We start from the raw sequence: 17,065 nt of genomic DNA, 5'->3' as shown, positions 1-17,065 counted from the left end.
AAACCGCAATCATGGGTAAGACTGCCGACCTGACTGCTGTCCAGAAGGCCATCATTGACACCCTCAAGCAAGAGGGTAAGACACAGAAAGACATTTCTGAACGAATAGGCTGTTCCCAGAGTGCTGTATCAAGGCGCCTCAGTGGGAAGTCTGTGGGAAGGAAAAAGTGTGGCAGAAAACGCTGCACAACGAGAAGAGGTGACTGGACCCTGAGGAAGATTGTGGAGAAGGACCGATTCCAGACCTTGGGGGACCTGCGGAAGCAGTGGACTGAGTCTGGAGTAGAAACATCCAGAGCCACCGTGTACAGGCGTGTGCAGGAAATGGGGTACAGGTGCCGCATTCCCCAGGTCAAGCCACTTTTGAACCAGAAACAGCGGCAGAAGCGCCTGACCTGGGCTACAGAGAAGCAGCACTGGACTGTTGCATGTCATTCGGAAATCAAGGTGCCAGAGTCTGGAGGAAGACTGGGGAGAGGGAAATGCCAAAATGCCTGAAGTCCAGTGTCAAGTACCCACAGTCAGTGATGGTCTGGGGTGCCATGTCAGCTGCTGGTTTTGGTCCACTGTGTTTTATCAAGGGCAGGGTCAATGCATCTAGTTATCAGGAGATTTTGGAGCACTTCATGCTTCCATCTGCTGAAAAGCTTTATGGAGATGAAGATTTCATTTTTCAGCACGACCTGGCACCTGCTCACAGTGCCAAAACCACTGGTAAATGGTTTACTGACCATGGTATTACTGTGCTCAATTGGCCTGCCAACTCTCCTGACCTGAACCCCATAGAGAATCTGTGGGATATTGGGAAGAGAAAGTTGAGAGACGCAAGACCCAACACTCTGGATGAGCTTAAGGCCGCTATCGAAGCATCCTGGGCCTCCATAACACCTCAGCAGTGCCACAGGCTGATTGCCTCCATGCCATGCCGCATTGAAGCAGTCATTTCTGCAAAAGGATTCCCGACCAAGTATTGAGTGCATAACTGAACATAATTATTTGAAGGTTGACTTTTTTTGTATTAAAAACACTTTTCTTTTATTGGTCGGATGAAATATGCTAATTTTTTGAGATAGGAAATTTGGGTTTTCATGAGCTGTATGCCAAAATCATCAATATTAAAACAATAAAAGGTTTGAACTACTTCAGTTGTGTGTAATGAATCTAAAATATATGAAAGTCTAATGTTTATCAGTACATTACAGAAAATAATGAACTTTATCACAATATGCAATTTTTTGAGAAGGACCTGTATATATATATATGGACATTTCTGCAATTTTTTTATATACTTTGTGGTTCAGTTTCATTTTCAAGATCTATGTTTGTTGTCAGTGAATGAGGACACTCTCGAAGAATGCAAACCTGTACAGATCCACTACTCCAAACTGAAAAGTGATACAACTGTATCTAGTCTATGTGCATTACAGCTAGAGCCCCAGGTGGATGAATTTTACCTATGCTGGTACATTTTAGCAAATTCTCAGCACTTGCTAAATACTGAAATGAATGTACCTAAAACGCGCAATCTGTCCGCTCCAACAACCACTTCTTTGTCATTTGCTGAAAACAGTAGCTTTCCTTCATTTGACATCACTTCAAGATTATTCCCTCGTGCCCGAATACCGTCCGCTGCTGTGTAGAAAAACAATGGTAGAGTTAAACATATGTCACTACACCCACCTTCATTTCACAGGATCTGTCAGCTCCTCTGACATGTCTGCATCTTTATAAAACTAAGCAGTGTGCTGTTCCTCTGCTATTCCTTTTGGAAATGTATAGATAAAATATTGGTTATGATTATGATGATTATGACTCCCCTTGTCCAAAGAGAGAATCCTTACACAGTCTGACACTTTCCAGTTAGTTCAAGCAATGTATAAGGACGTTCCCTACTGACAAGGGTAATTGTAACACCCAGCTGTCAATTTATTAATCTTTCAGGAGGGATAACAGAGGAACGGCAGACTGTAAAGTTCTAAGAAAAGATGTTCCACAATTCTTGTGGACATGTAAGGAAAGATGACAATTCCTCTTTAACAATTAACAATGTTGCATAGTTTAAAAACGGGTCAATTAGTCTTATGTAAATAAAGCTTAAAGGGACATGCTCTCAGATCAGTGACAACTGTTAGATATATGGTGGGTCCAACCCTCAACGATTGCTAAGTCCCTCAGTCCCTCTACCTCAGTGCATCCGCTTAAGGACTAATACTTGAACACAGCATCATACAAACTCATCCTTATCACTCCAGTGAATATCTAATAAATGTTAACCACCAGCTTAATATACCTTTAAGCAGGTAGAGATTTCAGAGAGAGATTTCAGCTTCATTTACAGCTTCATTTAATATTATCAGGAATATCAGTGCCATGTTTAGACCAACTTTGGCCATGTTCACACATTCCAAATCTTTAGTCAGGTAGGTAGAGCAGTGAGTAGGTACACTGTACACCCTAGAAATAAGCAGTGCCCTTAAATGGGTTGTGCAAGAATGGGAAGTAGTTTTACAAACCCCCCTTCCCACTTGGACCTGTAAAGGGAAGCTTACTTACCTGCTTCCCGGCGCTGGCTCTTCACTCCTTCTCCTCCAGGCATGTGATGCTACGCTGTGCTCCCTTGCTGAAAACATTCAGTTTTGACTCCGTCTGCCGTCAATCATCATGTGACAAATGGTCACATGACGCAAGGCCATTTGGTCACCGCAGCATCCAGTGATTGGCTGCAGATGGCTTAAAAACAGATGTTTTCAGCAAAGGAGCACAGTGGAGCATCGCTGGCCGGGAGGAGAAGGAGCAGGGAGCCAGCACTGGGAAGCCGGTAAGTAAAATTTTGAAACCCCCCCACCACCCATTCTTGCACAACCCCTTTAAAGCAGTTGACCACTGTGTGATTTCTGATGCCAGCAGCTGAGAAAAGCTGATTGGCAAAGGTGTAAGACCTCCATCGATCTGATGATCCAAAGGATAGGTCATCAATATCTAAAGTTCATACACATTTGAGCTGCTGATTCTCTAAGATGATATTCTTTCCCATTTCTCCACCTACTTGACCAAAAACTTTGGAGGAAATAGGACAAAATTGCTTTAATTCTCTAGTGAAGAATGTGCTGAACTTATTTTTATTAGCGGCTGTATCCTCAGAACAAAGATCTACCTTTCAGAAACCTTTCTCTATTATTGTAAAAGGTTACTGGTATTAAAATTCAGAAAAATTATTACTGTAAAAGAAGAATACTGAATACCTGTTCGGGTTAGGAACAAAAGGCCTGCCATATAAAATAAATAACATGAATGACCTACTTAGAGCAGAAAACAGCTATTGATCTGTGGTCTTACATATCCTGAGAGATGTAACTAGCATTTCAGACACTATGTAACGGGGAGGCGGCGACGCGCTTCCTCCTTCCTGCGCTGCCGGCATCCCGCCTCTGTGCAGGAGTGAGGACGTGACCAGCGTCCTTGTCTCCATAGAGACCAGGCGGTGGGGAGGACCCGGCCGCGCACACCTCCTCAGCACGGCCGGTGTTCTCCTAGATGATTTGTGAACTTAGCGCCGATCGTGAGTAATCGGCGCTCAGATGGTTTGGGATGGACTTGGGTCACTTGACGCTGGCCACGTCACGTGACTCACTTGTTCCTGCTATTTAAACAGGCAGCCTGCTGGCCACAGGTTGCCTGTGATTGCTCTAGTTACCCTCACCAGCCTTCTTTATATATTGAGACCTTGTTTGTTTTGACCTCGGCTTTGTTTGTGACCTTGACCTCGCTACATCCATTTGTATTTGACGTGACCTCTTGAATTCCGACCTCGGCTTTGTTTGTGACCTTGCTATTGTGTTTTTTCCTGTGTACTGCGTGACCTCCTGGTTTTTGACTTTTGCTTCCCTGAGATCTGTTCACGGTTTTCCCTTTGCTTTTAGGCCCCTGCACGTATTTAAGCTAGGGACTGCTGCCAGTTGTACGCCGTCCAATAGGACGGGTCGTGCAAGTAGGTAGGGACAGAGGTGCGGGTGGAGTCCAGGGCTGCACTCTTCCCTTCCATCTGTGACAGAATCACAGGCCATACTATCCAATGGAACCTTTGCGAGTCCTCATGGATCAGGTACATAGTCTTGCCCAAATGGTTCAGAAATTGGGAGAAAGGCTACAGCAGCAGGAGTTGCTTTAGACCCCGCGTATAGCGGCCTCCTCCACTCATGTTAAATTGCCTGATCGTTTTTCAGGGGATCGCAAATTGTTTCTAACAATTAAGGAAAGTTGTAAGCCTTTTTTTTGTTTACTCCCTCATTATCTCTTTGCTGCAGGGTGACCCACAAGAATGGTCTTTCTCTCTCTCCACGGACACCCCTTGCCTAATTTATGTTTAAGCATTATTTTCAGGCTTTGGGTGTTTTATATGACGAACCTGACAATCGACTGTAGCTGAGTCAGGGGGACAGCCCTGTGGAAGAATACTGCACCCAATTTGGTGCTTTTTCCTCTGGCTAGAATGATCCAGCACTGAAGTGTCAGTTCAGGACAGGACTCTCTGAAAATTTGAAGGACATGTTGGTCAGTTATCCCCCTCCTGACACTTTAGAACAGACTATGACTTTGGCTGTTAGACTGGACCGACGAATTAGGGAAAGACAACGAGAACAACAGATGTTTCCACAGGTGGTGATCAACCCGGATCCCTCACCCTTGAGAGTCAAATTGAAAATTCCTCCTGAAGAGCCCATGCAAATCGGTATGACCAGGAAGGATCAAAGACGTCAGAGGGGTGCCTGTTTTTATTGCTGAGAGTCTGATCACTGGCTACAACAATGCCCTAAGATTCCTCCCTCCAGGAGATCACCAGGACCGAACCCCCAGAAGGATAAGGTACTCCGAAAAGTGGTTAAAAAGAAAATGTTACCAGTAGCTATTTCCTTGGGTTACTGTAAAGGTTTTGGTAAAGCGTTTATTGATTCAGGGTCCGCCTCTAATTTTATTGACCATGATTTTGGTATTTCCATGGGGATACCCATATTATCTCTTTCTGACCCTATCCACATTATTGCTATTGATTCTACTCCTTTGGTGGGCGGTACTGTGGAGTTTTGTACTAACCTTGACTGTAGGGGTTTGTCATACTGAAAATTGTTCTTTTTTTATATTACAAAATTTACCTGTGGAGGTAGTTTTGGGCATGCCTTGGCTCCAGAATCATAACCCAGTCATCAAATGGTCCACGGGTGAATTAGAGAAATGGGGACCTAAGTGTGATTCATGCTGTCTACCCGTTATTCAGGCTGGAATCACTACTGGGTCGGAAGCCTTTCCCCCATACATCAGTAACTTCGTCTGATGCTGAATTCCTTACCCCTCATAGACCTTATGATTGTGCCATTGAGTTGGTTCCGGGATCCAAGTACCCTAGGGGTCCTATTTATAATTTGTACGGTCCTGAACGAAAGGCTATGAGAGATTATTTGAAGGAAAGTTTACTAAAATGTAATATTTTTCTTTGTAGAGAAAAAAGATGGGGGATTGAGACCGTGTATTGACTACAGAGAGTTAAACAAAATTACTGTTAAAAATCAGTATTCTTTGCCATTGATTCCGGACCTGTTCAATCGGGTTCTTGGAGCTCAGTGGTTCACTAAACTCGATCTCAGGGGAGCCTACAATCTCATTCGAATTAAGGAGGTGGATGAGTGGAAAATGGCCTTTAATACCCCTGAGGGCCATTATGAATATTTAGTGATGCCATTTAGTGATGCCATTTGGGTTAAGTAATGCCCCTGCAGTTTTCCAAAATTTTGCTAATGATCCTTTCAGACAGTTTATTAGGAAATTCATGATTGTGTATTTGGATGACATTTTGATTGTCACATTAACCACATTAGACAGGTACTGAAGGTTCTTCATGAGAATCAATTATTCGCTAAACAGGAAAAGTGTATATTTGGGATACAAGAAATTTTATACTTGGGATACATTCTAACACCCCAATCCTTTAACTTGGATCCGGGAAAGGTGCAGGCTATTCTAGAATGGGTGAGACCCTCCTTCCTTAAAGCGCTACAACATTTTTTGTGCGTCTCTAATAATTATGGAAAAAATCTGTTATTGCTAAGCCTCTCACCAACCTAACTAGGAATGGGGCAGATTTACTGAATTGGTCAACAGAAGCCATTAAAGCTTTCAAAGCACTCAAAGGGTCCCAATATTGGTCCAACCAGACCAAGAGAGGCCTCTTATAGTCGAGGCCGATGCCTCTGAGAGAGGGGGTAGGAGCAGTACTCTCATAGGGGCCAGCAACTCTTACTAATCTTAGGCCCTGTGCATTCTTCTATTGTAAATTCTCTCCTACTGGGAGAAATTATGATATTGGGAACCGAGAGTTACTTGCTATTAAATGGGGCTTTGAGCAATGGCCCCATTTTTGGGAGGGGGCTCGCCATCAGGTCACTGTACTTACCGATCATAGGAATTTGATGTTTTTGGAGTCTGCTAAGAGTTTGAATCCCAGACAGACTAGGTAAAAATATCAAAGCAGACGCCTTATCCCACAGTTTTTGTGCTTTTCAATCATCCGATACTCCACCAGAACCAATATTACCGGCAGGTGTCATTATGGCTTCAGTCTCCTCCGATCTGACGACCAAAATAACTGCAGGGTAACACTTGGCCCCGGTACAATCTCCTACAGATAAGTTATTTGTCCCGGGTCATTTACGTCTCCGACTGTTGGGTGAATGCCATAATTCTGTGTTTAGTGGACATCTGGGTATTAATGCCACCAAGGAACTCGTCTCCAGGTTTTATTGGTGGCCTACTTTGTCTAGAGATATCCACTCATATGTGTCTTCATGTGAGGTTTGTGCCAGGTCTAAGACACCTAGGTCTCGTCCGGTGGGGAAGTTACGACCACTGCCCATCCCTAGTAGACCTTGGTCCCATATGTCCATGGACTTTATCAGTGACCGACCGGTATCTGAGGGTAAATCGGTGATATAGGTAGTTGTGGACAGATTTAGTAAAATGGTGCACTTCATCCCTCTGTCAAAACTGCCCAATGCCAAGACTCTAGCTTCTCTGTTTGTTGTTCATGTTATACAGTTACGTGGAATTCCAGAGAATATGGTTTTCGGATAGAGGTGTTCAATTTGTTTCTAGGTTTTGGAGGGCTTTTTGACATAAATGTAACATCTCTTTGTCTTTTTCTTCGGCCTTTCATCCGGAAACCAACGGTCAAACTGAACATTTGAACCAGTTTCTGGAACAGTATCTGAGGTGCTATGTCTCCGACAATCAACAGCTGTGGGTGAAACATCTGCCCCTGGCTGAATTCGCAATTAACAACCAGGTGAACTCATCTATTGCATGTGTCCTTTTTTTTGTAATCTAGGTTTCTATCAGTGTTTTAGTTTGTTTTTGCCATCTTCCTCACAAATTCCGGAAGCTGATCTGGTAGCTAAAGAACTGTGCACAGTTTGGGCCCAGGTTCAGTCGAACCTGAAAAAAGCCCAAGAGATTAAAAAAACTGATGCGGATAAAAAGCGCTCTCGAGTAGATTTTTGGGATTAGGTGATAAAGTTTGGTTATCCACCAAGAATTTGTCCTTGAAGGTACCTGCCAATAAGTTTGCACCACGGTCTATTGGACTGTATGAGATTATTGACATTATTAATCCTGTGTCTTTTAAGTTACGATTGCCTGACCCTTTTCGTATTTATAATGTGTTTCACAAATCTTTACTCAAAAAGTATGTGTCGCCTGTATCCCCTACACAGGAATCTACGTCACCAGTGGAGGTTGCCGGTCAACCAGAATTTGAGATTTCTAGGATTGTTGATGTTAGAAAGGTCCGGAATTCTCCTCAATATTTGGTCCATTGGAGGGGTTTTGGTCATTAGGAGAGGTCTTGGGTGACGGCTAGTAGGATGCATACTGCGAGGTTGGTGAGAAAATTCCATATGTCTCACCCGGAAAAACACGCTCCAGTGATTGTGGGTCCGGTGGCCCCTCGTGGAAAGGAGGGTACTGTAACAGGAAGCCGGCGACGTGCTTCCTCCTTCCTGTGCCACCAGCATCCCGCCTCTGTGCAGGAGCAAAGATGTGCCCTGTGCCCTCGTCTCCATGGAGACCAGCGGGTGGGGACGACCGGCCACGCACGCCTCCTAAGCGCGGCCGGCTTCCTCCTAGATGATTTGTGAACTGAGCGCCGATCGTGAGTAATTGGCGCTCAGATGGTTTGGGCAGGACTTGGGTCACGTGTTGCTGGCCACGTCATGTGACTCACTTGTTCCTGCTATTTAAACAGGCACCCTGCTGGTCACAGGTTGCCTGTGATTGGTCTAGTTACCCTCACCAGCCTTCTTTATATATTGAGACCTTACTTGTTAAGACCTTACTCGCTACCTCCATTTGCATTTGACGTGACCTCTTGGCTTACTACCTCGGCTTTGTTTGTGACCTTGCTATTGTGTTTTTCCCTGTTTTTGACTTTTGCTTCCCTGACTCTGTTCACATTTTTCCCTTTGCTTTTAGGCCCCTGCACGTATTTAAGTTAGGGACTGCTGCCAAGTTGTACGCCGTCAGATAGGACGGGTCGTGCAAGTAGGTAGGGACAGAGGTGCGGGTGGAATCTAGGACGGCACTCTTCCCTTCCATCCGTAACACTGTAGCAGGAAATTTTGTAAGCAAATCATTCCTTTATGGTCAACTAAGAGAGCTACACATATATATGTATGGGTCCAGCTGAATACAGTTGACTTTATAACTCTACCAGCAGCTCCAAATGAAAAAAATTGTTATAACTAATGTACACACAGTATGTTTGTACAGGATTAAATTGCTCAAAAAGTTAATGTTGAAAAAGTAATACATTACTAAATAAAATACAAAATTTAATTCTGACCCATAATACAATAAGGTACCAACTCCCTAGTGTCTGCTCTCCAGTGCCAACATGTCACACTAGTGTTTCCCATTTCAATTTTTCATTAGAGAGTCCTTCAGAGTATTTTGCTGTGCATTTTTTCCCAAAAACATTTAAAGGTGAAATATTCTCCACATTCATTTAGTTTAAGTTCTAGAGCACCTATTAATAAACAGTGGCAGCATTCCTCTATCACCAAGAAGTAATATGGCTGCCACTCGCCAGCTGTTGAAGAAGGTTATTTGCACAACTGTATGCTGGTTCCTTTTTGTTCAGTGTCCAGTTGGTGGGAACAAAGGGATCTAGAAATTTTTTCTAGATTTCTTTGTCTTTAATTGTATTGGATGGGATTAAAGGTTAACAACAGAGGAACTGCATTATAGAAGGTCACTTCTCTTGGCTTAATTGTGCATACTAACTAAAAGGGGGCTGAGAAGTTGGAAGGCAGAGTCAATACAGTATAACTGAGCAAATCAAAGATCAAAATTTTGAAAACATTTTAAGATGAACTTGTAGAACGAATGTCAGCATTTTACAACTAAATGTCTGCTTTAAAGGGGTTGTTCCATGAATGATATTTTACCATGTTAAAATCAGCACCTGGATCTGAATACTTTGGTAATTGCGCGTAATAACAATTTAGCATAGCCACTGAGCTATTCATTGAAATCTATCTGCTTGATCTTTTTCTAATTTCTCTGTCCACCTCACTAAGGTGGACACACATGCTCAGTTAAATTTTTCAACTGCCACTAATGGCAGCAAACAGGAAGCACTCCCTGAGAAAGGGCACCTCCCTTCGACCCCCCCTGAGCTGCCATCTCTGTATCTATGTGAGGTACAGGGCTGGTTCTAACTTTGTTGGAAAAAGGTTGTCATGCACTATATGATATCCGATTTTTACTTTTTACATTAATCACAGGATGATTAAAAGATTTGTCTGGTATAGAAAACATTTTTGAATCTCATTAAGTCATTTGGAGAAAGCTCAGTGAGTTAGAGTCTGCCATAAGTGTCTCTGTTTTTAGAGAAGTAAGCATTGTGGCATTACATGGGCATTCCACTGATCTAAATTGGCAGCATGCAATTGCTAATATCCCCTGTGGTTGTGCTGCAGGGGAATTGTACACAGCTGTGAGGCTCCTACCACTGTTAATAGCTAATAGATAGGGCTCCTATCTTACGATCAGCTTATTTTCAGTAGACCCTTCCAACAAAGAAGAACTAGGACAAAGAAGATGCAATTTTAATAGATAAAGGGAAATCATTCCACTTAAACAGTAAAAAATAGAAGCCTCCATGCTTAGGCCAGGATAATGCTGGACTAGCAGATTTCTGGACCAAAGATCCTAAAATATGCAATTCTGCAACCAAGACATTCCAATCAAGGAGTTTGACATTTCTTCTTGATTTGGGATTTTCAGAGCACAAAAGGATTTGGATAAAAAAATGTAATAATAATTATTTTTAACAAATTTTGGAGCAAAACCAGTAAATAAGACTGTCTGTGTTATTTATCATATTCACATAATGAAAAGGCATGAACCATAGGGATTTTTTTTCAAAATGCTCACAACTGTATAATGTGCTCATGTGCTCAATACTGGAAGATAAACACAGTCCTTGTATCAATCTCCTGGAATCCTTGGACAAGTTATAGGTTTACAAGCACTTTAGACTTTCTTACCTGTGACAAGCTGAGTGACGGGCTTCATATCCTCATTGAGAATATTGAAAGTTATATTGCGGTCTGACTGAAGGTACAACGGGCTTCCCTACGGGCATGACAAAACAGGGAGAACAGATTAGCTATCGATAATTTACAATACGAAAAGATCGCACATGACATTTGAAATGACTCACAAAGTTTAATCATTTACATACCCAGGAGGCTGCACTATTTAATTCATACAATAATTCTGCCATCATGAGGATTCTAAATTACTTTTTAGTTTTTTTTTGAAGTCTCAAAAATAATACTTTTGAAGTTTTGGCCATTAGTTCTGTTCTCTCTCTTCTCTTTTTTAAAAAAAACATATTGCAAGTTTAAAAGGTGTATTCCCCATTCTCGGGAACGAAAATTTTTAAACTTTCTCAATCGAATTTTCACCTTCATGAAAATCTCCCTCTTGATCACTTCAATGAGAATAATGAACTGAGTGTAATGCAACCAGAAGATTTACAAGAAGCTGAGAGTTGGGGCATAGACAAAGAAAGGAGGCATCCTTAAAAGGGGTTCTCGGGGAATTAAGAATATGAAAATACTTAAATAATACTTTAATTATAAATATATTCCCAAATACCTTTCATTAGTTATAATGGCTCGTTTTATCTAGGGAGCAATCATCAGGGAAAGTAAAATGGCCGACATCCTATTAGTACACATAAAACCTGTCCTAATCACACAGGAGGACAAGGTACCTCAGGACACTGAGCTAAAGAGCTGCCTCATCCTCCTCTCCTATTTGTCCTGGATTATGATCTGAATACAGCTGATAAGATCTTCAGCTGAATCTCTGTAGAATCTGTAGAAATGGAGTTCATGAGAAGACATGAAGTACAGAGAGGACGGACAGGACAGACTGTGGTAGTATGGTAATGGAGACTGCATGCAAGTGCTGCTGCTCATTGTCCCCATCTCCTCCCTGTACTCCATGTCTCCTCATGAACTCCATTCCTACAGAGATTCAGCTGAAGATCATAGTCCCTGCCAAGTAGAGCTGAGAGGAGGATGAGGTAGCTCTTTAGCTCAGTGTTGTGAAGTAACTTGTCCTGCTGTGTGATTATGACAGGTTTTATGTGTACTAATAGGACCGGGCCATTTTATTTTCCATGATGATTGCCCCCTAGATAAAATGAGCCATTATAACTAATGAAAGGTATTTGGTAATATATTTACAGTAAAGTAATATGTAAGTATTCTCATTTTCTTAATTCCCAGAGAACCTCTTTAAAAGATAGTATAAGCAGGAAGAAATTCTCAAGTACTCACCCATAGCTGTAATCTTGGTTTATAGAAAGAGCAGAAATAGGACAAGGAACAGACAGCCTATGGCCATTACACCCTTAAAAGGTAGGTTTAGAAGCTGTTCTCATCCTACCTCCTATTTAAGAGAAATATGGCATGTGCAGTACCACAGAATAGGATACTTGCAAATTGTTTCTTGTTGTATACCGTAATATCCTGATGTACTGTATAAATCAGTATAACTATATATGGATCAGTCAGAGTTAACAGTCAGGACTCTGCTCTTGTAGGTAGCTAGGAGATGGACTAGTTCAGGAGTAGTGTGTTGGCTGAGGAAGTAAGAGAAGCTACATGTTCTCACTAGTAGGAGATTTGCATAAATAAAAGCTCCACTGTACAGTACTCCATAGAGAAAGAAAAGAAAGAACTAAAAGGTCCAGAATCTGCAAGGACCAGCGCTGGAGTCAGTCAGTAAGGCATTCGCTGCTCAAGGCTGATAAAGTCTTTACTGCAGTGAGAGGGACATTGCTAAAACACCCTTCCACACTTTGACACAGTCCTGCCAATCTTGGATTCTGCGGAGATAGAAACTTTGTAGAGATAGGAGAAAGGAGTACTACTACATTCATCCTTTCTTATATACATACATTGCTATCTCTATAATTTGCAATGTAAATTGTTTGGAACTGTGTTTTCATATCTTTGGATGTACTCCAACACCCATTCTGCACTTCAGTAAAGAGAGACTTGGTCTACAACTGGCCTGGTTACTGACTTCAGCATCATTTGCCGGCCAGAGAACCTACACCTCCTGCCTTGCACCCATAAAAAAACATGTAACATCATATGTACCCTAACTACCATCAGGCAGGAGCCCCAACATCAGTGTTTTCTCCAAGGGACGAAAGGGTGCACCCTCCTGTCACTGCCCAGCCCTAGGAAGCATCAGTTTGAGAACTGCCATTGTGATTTATATGAATATCTGTTGCAGCCAGGGCCACTTCTACTCTCATCCGCTGCTCTACTCTTTCAGGGCTTGCGGCACATGAATCTCAGATTGGTTTCCTAAAAGTGCCCCATACACTTTCAATAGCAATGTCTCCTGACTTCCCCATAAACATCTCTTCTGGAGGCGGCTTATCTCTGTGAGAACAAAATGATTGAGTATTGCAATTCAACATACCCATTTCTTTTCTCCACCAACATCATGTGTCAGAGGAAAATTGTGAGGTTCCTATACACATTAGATTGTTGACCGGTCCTGCCAAAAATTGCCAACAATGACCTAAAGTATTGGCTAACAATGACCAAATGTATATAGGGGGCCTTAGTGTGTTAGTGCCAATGGACAGAGAAACCCATGGATCATATCACCTATAAGTGTACAGTATGAAGAACTCCTGTCTTCATGGGTCCATAAAGTTTTTTTCAAATTTTTTGTCATGTCTGGGTAAAGTGAGTGACAACCAATCTGGAAGCCACTGTATCTCCTACAGTAGATGTCAACCAGTTTTAGAGATTCTTGAGAGAGTTCTTGAAAATTCTGCCATCTTCTGAAGAAACACATCATCCATATTATTTCATGACTAGGCCTAACTGTACAGAGTGTTTGGGAATATAGAATCTGGCCATTAAGGTTTTTCCAGCTGTGCCAGTGACAGATATAACAAAAAAAGTTAGAAGAAAATTTAATAGTATGACCCAACAACTAATATTTTATACAATTTACATTTTTTATTTCAGGGAAGTGCTCTTTAAGACATAGTGACCAAGAATGATATATCTTATTAGATGTCTTGCCTCTTGACTGTACTTATCGAGCCAGACTGCTGATGCCATTTTGGTTCTGGTACAAGAAAGCCAACCATGTGTAAATAAATATATGTTGGACATCAAATCTTGAAATAAAACTGTCCACCAGCTGCAACCTTTGGGACCAAACCAATCAAGATGCTGCCCGGAAAGTATATTGCCAAGTCAGCATCAATAATTATAGAACTGAGTATTATATGGAGGCTGGCTTTGAGAGATATACAGTATAATAGTTATTTTCATTCTGGGGGATATTAGAGTCATCTAGAATGTGTCAAGATGTACTTTTGCATCTTAATTCGACATAGGTCTTGGAACATGTGTTGCTATAGTTTTGCCTAGCGGTGGCACTATCTTGCTCTGACTCCTAGCAGAGAGCTGATATCAGGGTTTTGGCGTACACTGTATCAGTCAGAGACACAGCTACTGTGGCTGCAGATGGTGATCTTGCTGACCTCTTCTGTCGGCATGTATCTTTATTATTAACCTGCCAGCATGGAAGCTAAAAAGATTGCTTATGTCTTTTCTTCATGTCTTAAAGAGGTTGCGTTTTGTTCACTTTTACTTGCCTGTTGCCGATATTGCAGTGGCAGGTACATGAATTACAGCTCCTCCATCCCATTCACTTGAATGGGAAGGAGCAGTTGCAGTGAATACACTTGCTCACTGCTTCAATGTTGACAGCGAGCAGGTAAACAGTGATGACATATCCTGTGGATAGGTCATCAGTACTGGAAACCGAACAATCCCATTAAAGGGAACCTGTCGCCTCCATCTGAAGCCGCCAGCAGTACCTGAGAGTAGCCAGCAGTGTGTTTTTGACGATTGTTTTGTTCCTGAAGGCAGATGCAGCAAAAGCTCTGAAAACATTCCTTTTTCCCCTGCCGGCGCGCTTCTCTAGAGATGCTTCAAGTCAAGGGAGCAGCGGCCTCCTTGCTTCAAGTCAAGGTAACCACGCCCCCTTCCCTGCCTCTTCGCTGTGACTGACAGCGCTTGTGCAGAAACAGCCGGCTGTCAGTCACAGCGAAGGAGCAGGGAAGGGGGCGTAGTTACCTTGACTTGAAGCAAGGAGGCCGCTGCCCCCTTGACTTGAAGCATCTCTAGAGAAGCGCGCCGGCAGGGGAAAAAGGAACGTTTTCAGAGCTTTTGCTGCATCTGCCTTCAGGAACAAAACAATTGGCTTTGGTTTGGGATATGTGATTTGTGTGAATAAACACTGAACGATTTAATTTAAAGACTTTGTGATTGCCTCTATACTGCGTCCGCTAAGCTGCCTACCAGAGCGAATCCCTACAATATAGACAGGACAATAGGTTTGTTTTCTCATTTAAGTTTAGTCCCCTGTCAGATCACATAAGAGTCCATTCAGACGTCCGTAAGTGTTTTGTGGTCTGCAAATTGCAGATTCGCAAAACACGTACACTGGCAATGTGCGTTCCGCATTTTGTGGACCACACATCGCCAGCACTTAATAGAAAATGCCTTTTCTTGCGGACAAGAATAGGACATGTTCTATTTTTGGGGGGAACGGAATTGCGGACCCGGAAGTGCGGATCCGGGCAGCACATTGTGCGGCCCCATAGAAATGAATGGGTCCGCAATTCCGTTCCGCAAAATGTGGAAAGGAATTGCGGACGTGTGAATTGACCCTTAGTCAAAAGATTTGTAAGAACTGGCACATAACCCACTCAGATGAAGATTTGGCTGAGCATGCAGAAAAACTGCCCATAGTAGCGTTCCGCAGGTGTAACAGCTTGAACTATTGAGGGATTTTTATCCAGGAAAGGTTAAAGGTATCCGGCTTCAGAAACGTACCCAAGCGGGAAACCACATATGTGGTAACTGTTCATACTACGGATTCATGCACTTAGGAAAGGAGTTTAGTTTAGGTCCTATGACGCATACTGTACACCACCTTACAACATGCTGCGGTTTGCTTTCCGTCCTGGGATGCAATCTGACACAATAGAAAATGGATCCGTCCCCCATTGACTTTTAATGGAGTTCATGACGGATCCGTCTTGGGTAGGTTAAAGATAATACATAATACAACCGGATCTGTGGTTCCGGATGGTTGTATTATCAGTAACGGGTGCGTTTTTGCTGAACCCTGCCGGATCCAGCAAAAACGCTAGTGTGAAAGTAGCCTTAGAAATATTGTTCCTTTTGTGTATATATATATAAATATAGTGATGATATGTTTGGAAATGTTTTTTAGTTGGCGCTGCAGGACAAAGAGATTTAAGCGTGAGGACGCTGAATCCTATTAGGCCTTGAGAAGTGTGTACCGGTGGGACTTACTTGCACTGTATGTGATATATAAACTGGACTTTTATTGGAGAGTGCCAATGTTGAATGTGATTGTCTGTGAAGCCTCTGCCCTACAGTATGACATCAGAGTAGTGTCAACCATCATTTCTATTGTGGAAGTGAAAATCCATCATCATGTCCAAATTCAAAGTCATTCCAGCTGGATTATAAAACGTGAGAGGTAAGTTACAGCTAGTGCTAAATGATAGTACAGTAATAAAAGGTTATTACCTCCATTTAGGGCCTCCCCGAATCCTCACCATGCACAACCCATTCTAAATTTCCTTTGTGTTAGGTTCTCTTGAACTTTCTTCATGAAAAGATTGTGTTTAGCACTGTAATTTGGGAAATGTATTGCACTAATAAATATTTATTACATGGCTGTATATTATACCGTACCTACAGTACAATAGATATGTATAAAATAAAAATAATCTTTCCAACACTGTTCACATCAGGGTCTGGCTACAGGACTCTAGTCAAATCAATAATCCTATTATTTCCAAACTTTCCCAAACCGGCTGCAGAACTCCTTCAGAAAAACGAGGTCTTGGTATTTACAGAAGAAACAAAAACGGAGTCTTATTAGACACTCTGGAAGAGGAGAAGTTGGTCTACTGGACCCAATACTACAAGGCCATTCATTGAGCCACAGTTTTGGAAAGGATTAGATTCCCTTCCTCCTAGCAAACTGGACTTAGACATATGCCTAGACCTTAGAGGTTCCAATAATTTCAAAGATTTCAGCCCAATAGAAAATCCCTCGACTAGGGCTACCACCACATTCAGAATACGTTTCATCTTACTCCCTAGCCACTTCCTCTGCTACAAATTGACCTTCCGAGCTACCTGAGCACATATGGCCAAAGGGAATAAAACTAACATTATACAATACATTCACTTTGCCTCGAAGCATTGATTTTAACTTGATCACAGTTTTCCAAGGATGAGATTTCTACTTTACTTGCCTTTACACCTGAAATATTACAAAGTATTAAATGACAAGAGACAAAAAGCTTTCCATCAAGATGGATGAATAAATGGGATCATTTGTATAGGTTAGGAGAG

General features: G+C 42.2%; 1 protein-coding gene across 3 annotated transcripts in view; it reads right to left on the bottom strand.

Moving 5' to 3' along the window:
- SGCD (sarcoglycan delta) overlaps window positions 1–17,065 on the bottom strand; it is a 756,997-nt gene that overhangs the window by 105,050 nt on the left and 634,882 nt on the right. For all 3 annotated transcript variants that reach the window (XM_044281196.1, XM_044281197.1, XM_044281195.1), the window contains 2 exons: window positions 10,595–10,682; window positions 1,512–1,631 (listed from right to left, as the gene is read on the bottom strand). In XM_044281196.1, coding sequence (XP_044137131.1) covers window positions 1,512–1,631; window positions 10,595–10,682 — 208 coding nt within the window. The remainder of the gene's footprint in view (window positions 1–1,511; window positions 1,632–10,594; window positions 10,683–17,065) is intronic.

This window comes from Bufo gargarizans, chromosome 2 (assembly GCF_014858855.1).
Source record: "Bufo gargarizans isolate SCDJY-AF-19 chromosome 2, ASM1485885v1, whole genome shotgun sequence".
NCBI lineage: Eukaryota > Metazoa > Chordata > Amphibia > Anura > Bufonidae > Bufo > Bufo gargarizans.
This window is presented reverse-complemented; position numbering and strand designations above follow the sequence as displayed.